This window comes from Salvia splendens, chromosome 2 (assembly GCF_004379255.2).
Source record: "Salvia splendens isolate huo1 chromosome 2, SspV2, whole genome shotgun sequence".
NCBI lineage: Eukaryota > Viridiplantae > Streptophyta > Magnoliopsida > Lamiales > Lamiaceae > Salvia > Salvia splendens.
The window spans coordinates 28123062-28126662 of NC_056033.1; the positions used below are offsets into that span (position 1 = coordinate 28123062).

General features: G+C 38.1%; 1 protein-coding gene across 1 annotated transcript; it reads left to right on the forward strand.

Annotated features, from left to right (window-relative positions):
• The first annotated feature begins 312 nt into the window (after positions 1–312).
• On the forward strand, positions 313–1020 carry LOC121777605 (receptor-like protein 9DC3). Its single transcript, XM_042174915.1, has one exon. It carries the CDS (start codon positions 313–315, stop codon positions 1018–1020), a length of 708 nt encoding a protein of 235 aa, XP_042030849.1.
• The last annotated feature ends 2581 nt before the right edge of the window (positions 1021–3601 follow it).

Sequence of the window (3601 nt, forward strand, 5' to 3'; positions counted from 1 at the left end):
TTTCTTGTTCATTAAGTTAGGGTAGTAGTATTCTAATATTATAAATAGGAGAGCTTGTTATCATTCTAATCATTCAATGAATATATATTATTTTCCACAAATTTGTCTTGAGTAACAAGAATATCATATTTCGTTTCCAAATTGTTGTTCATAGGAGAACGTCCGAAAATCAGCAATTCGTGAGCTTTCCTTCGAGCACGTTGAAGGTTCGATCACCTTATCTCTCCGAGAAGTTAGCCATCCGGCCTCGTTACGGAGAACGTCCGTAACAGAGTGCAACTGTCTAAACTGTTTCCGCTGCTAGATACTCTCATGCTAGCATCTTGCAACCTCCACAAGTTCCCGAATCTGCAAAACCATCCATCTCTGGATACGCTTGATCTCTCGCACAACGAGTTAGAAGGCGAGATCCCTAGCTGGCTGTGGAGAGTTGGCAATGCTGTTCCGTTTCTTGGATCTGTCTCACAACAGACTCACTCATCTCCAACAGCCTTACTCAATCCTGCACTGAGTTTCCTTGATCTGCATTCCAACCTTCTCAGTGGAGAGATTCCAATGCCACCGCTCTCAGCTGGATACGTGGATTTCTCGAACAATGGCTTCTCATCTATTAACCCAGACATCGGGAACACCCTTAAAGAAGTCTCGTCTTTCTCTGCAGCAGACAATAAGCTGGTGGGAAGGATCCCGCCTTCGCTCTGGGATGCCACCGGGCTTCAAGTGCTCAACTTATCGCGCAATGCTCTGTCTGGCCATATCCCATCTGCGGTCGGGAATATGTCCGGGCTGCAATCGTTAGACCTCTCGTTCAACGCCCTGGATGGGGAGATTCCCGGGGAGCTTGCAAGACTCACAAGCCTTTCATTCTTGAATGTGTCATACAATCATCTTGTCGGGAAGATACCCCTGAAGAAGTTTCCAGAAAGTTCTTACGTTGGAAACGAGGGGCTGTGCGGGTTGCCTCTAAACGTATCTTGCGACGGGCGTGGCAGAGGGATGTACCATGTCTTGTTGGAGTAAGATTCCTTGCTCTGTCTCCACAAAATTTGGAAACTTGGTGAATGAGTGGATGTACAAGTGTGTTATGTATAATTTCTTAATAAAAGCGATGCGATTCCTATTGAATTTCTTACCTGTGATATTTACTCATCAAACCGATACTCAGTAATGCTATGCGGCCACAATGTGACTGGCCACACAGTGACAGTTCCATAAATTTTTACATAATGACTCTTATCCTTTAATTTTGAAGAGAAAATATATATTTCGTTTCAAATTTAAATTGAAATCAATATCTCTCTATATACTAATTACAACTCCATTTCCCAAAAATAATTATTACCGTATCCTTAATGTGTAAGTTTATTGCATATATCAAAAGCTTTAGTCAAATAATTTTTATATTGTTATAATTAACATTTTTTCACTCTATATTTATTTTTTCTCTTATATTATCGTTTATTTTATTTTGGTTTATTATATATTCTTAACTCATTAAAAACATCCATTTTTTAAGCTTTGTGCCAAAAAGAAAAAGAAGTGTTTCGGCTATGAAGGAACATAGCACTCCAAAATGGATTTAGTCTAACCGTATGATTATATTTATATTATAAACTAATTGTGATTCAAAAAAATTATAATATGAATAAGTAGTAAATAAATAAGTGTACTAAATCAAATGAGTAAATTTCTACATGATTTAATGTTATGATTATCAAAATTGCGGACTGCTATACAACATATATTCCCTCCGTACCACTCTAAATTACACATTTTCTTTTTGAATGTCTCATTCTATGGCATATTTCTAAATATAGAAATATCATTCTCTCTACTTTTGTCACGACCGCATTTTGCTAAGGATGGCGAAAGCGGGTAATCCGCGACTAATAACAGGGATTAAAGAAATCGAGAAAGAAAAAGGGGTAGAACTCAAGGAACTTACCGAAAAGGCCAAATCGATTGATACCATAAAATAGAAGCCAAGTATTCAATTACATGGTCTCAGAAATAGAATAATCATCTCATCAACTAAATCAGAGTTCGATGGTGAGACTTTGAAATTCTCACTTAACAAAAGTACAACGGAATAAGTCCTTACTAAACGACTTCGTGTATGAAGACACGAATCGTCGAAAGATCTATTTGATTAATTAATAACATCGACTCCGATCAATACTCCTTCCTCTTGACTTTCAACCTGCACATTTAGAAATACATGCAGGGCTGAATACAAGAGTACTCAGTGGACACGTGCCAAAAAGTAAAACATACATTATATAGTTGTCAAGCCATCACAGTAACACACATGGGTTTTCTTAAAAAGGCCCGAGCTTACTAAATTTTTTTGTGATCTTAAAAGTCCGACTGATCAGTCTAAGTTCTTCAAATTCATACCATATCTGAGAATCGTGTACCGTGAAGGTGGCCACCTTCACGGACACCATAGCCGGCCAACCCTCTTGGATGGCTCACGACCCTTGTGCACAATATTCCGAATATGATTTGCAGTCCTATTGGGAACCGAATTCGTTACATAGCTTTGGCTTCGCCAAAACCCTCGGCATATAGCCCCAACCGATAGGCCTCAAAACAAACATTTTATGACATGACAACAACTTGAAAATAATGACAGCTTCATTTTGAGAAAAGATGATACTTAATAATTTCGCCAAGTATTTGATTTATATCTACACTAATGTGTTGGATATTAAAAGAAAGCCCACCTTATACGCTTATCTCCAAATAACAACTCTCGTCTTGCCTCACTTGCCCTTGAATAATTTATCATTTGAAAATAAATAGCGTAACACGCTAATTAGTACTTGAACTATTTTTCCTGAGAAATGAATGCATGCATCCTAAATGATAGCACCTATATCTTAGTCTCGGCTTATAGAATTTTGCTTAATCCTACCTCGGGCTTCACTGCTCTGCAGAGTTCAATTATTCTCTTTACTAATTTCGGAAAATTCTATTTTCTCTAACACAATTATTTGTGCTCTTATTTAATTAAATATGGATTCTTGGAAAAATTCCCTTCTAATTCTTTTCTTCGAATTTTCTTAAGGCCGCCCATGGCATCGCGGGGCGACGTTGGTCGGCTTTCGCGTCTCCCACTTCATCACTTTCCATCTTTGGGAATTTAATACTTTATCTGGGAATTAATTAATCAAGCTCTAACTCGATTCTTAAATTAATTCCAACGTAATCAATTCCGAGCTCTACAAAATAAATCTCGGTCCAACGATTAAAACCTTGGGCCATACTAATTAATTTCTTGGCCCACATTCCAACATATTATTAGTGTAGTCCATAAAGTAATTCCACTTTTTCCTTAATAACTCCTTTGAGTCCATCTTATTCCATTTTTAAAATACTAAGGTCCAACCAATTAGAATGGCCCCAAACTAAAATAATTTCCTTGGCCCAATTTCCTCATTACTTAGTGTGGCCCAAATAAAATGAATAATGACCCAATTCCCCCGTTTCACTTCCTTCTCCAATTCCAATCCCTAATTGAAGAAGCTAGCAGCGCCTACTCTCCCTCACTCTCACGCCTCCTCCGGCGACAACGATACCTCTCCGTGTCGTCGGAGCT

Bases quoted from the DNA above. Each gene is read 5' to 3' on its own strand.
- LOC121777605 (XM_042174915.1), top strand. From the start codon at position 313: ATGCTAGCATCTTGCAACCTCCACAAGTTCCCGAATCTGCAAAACCAT.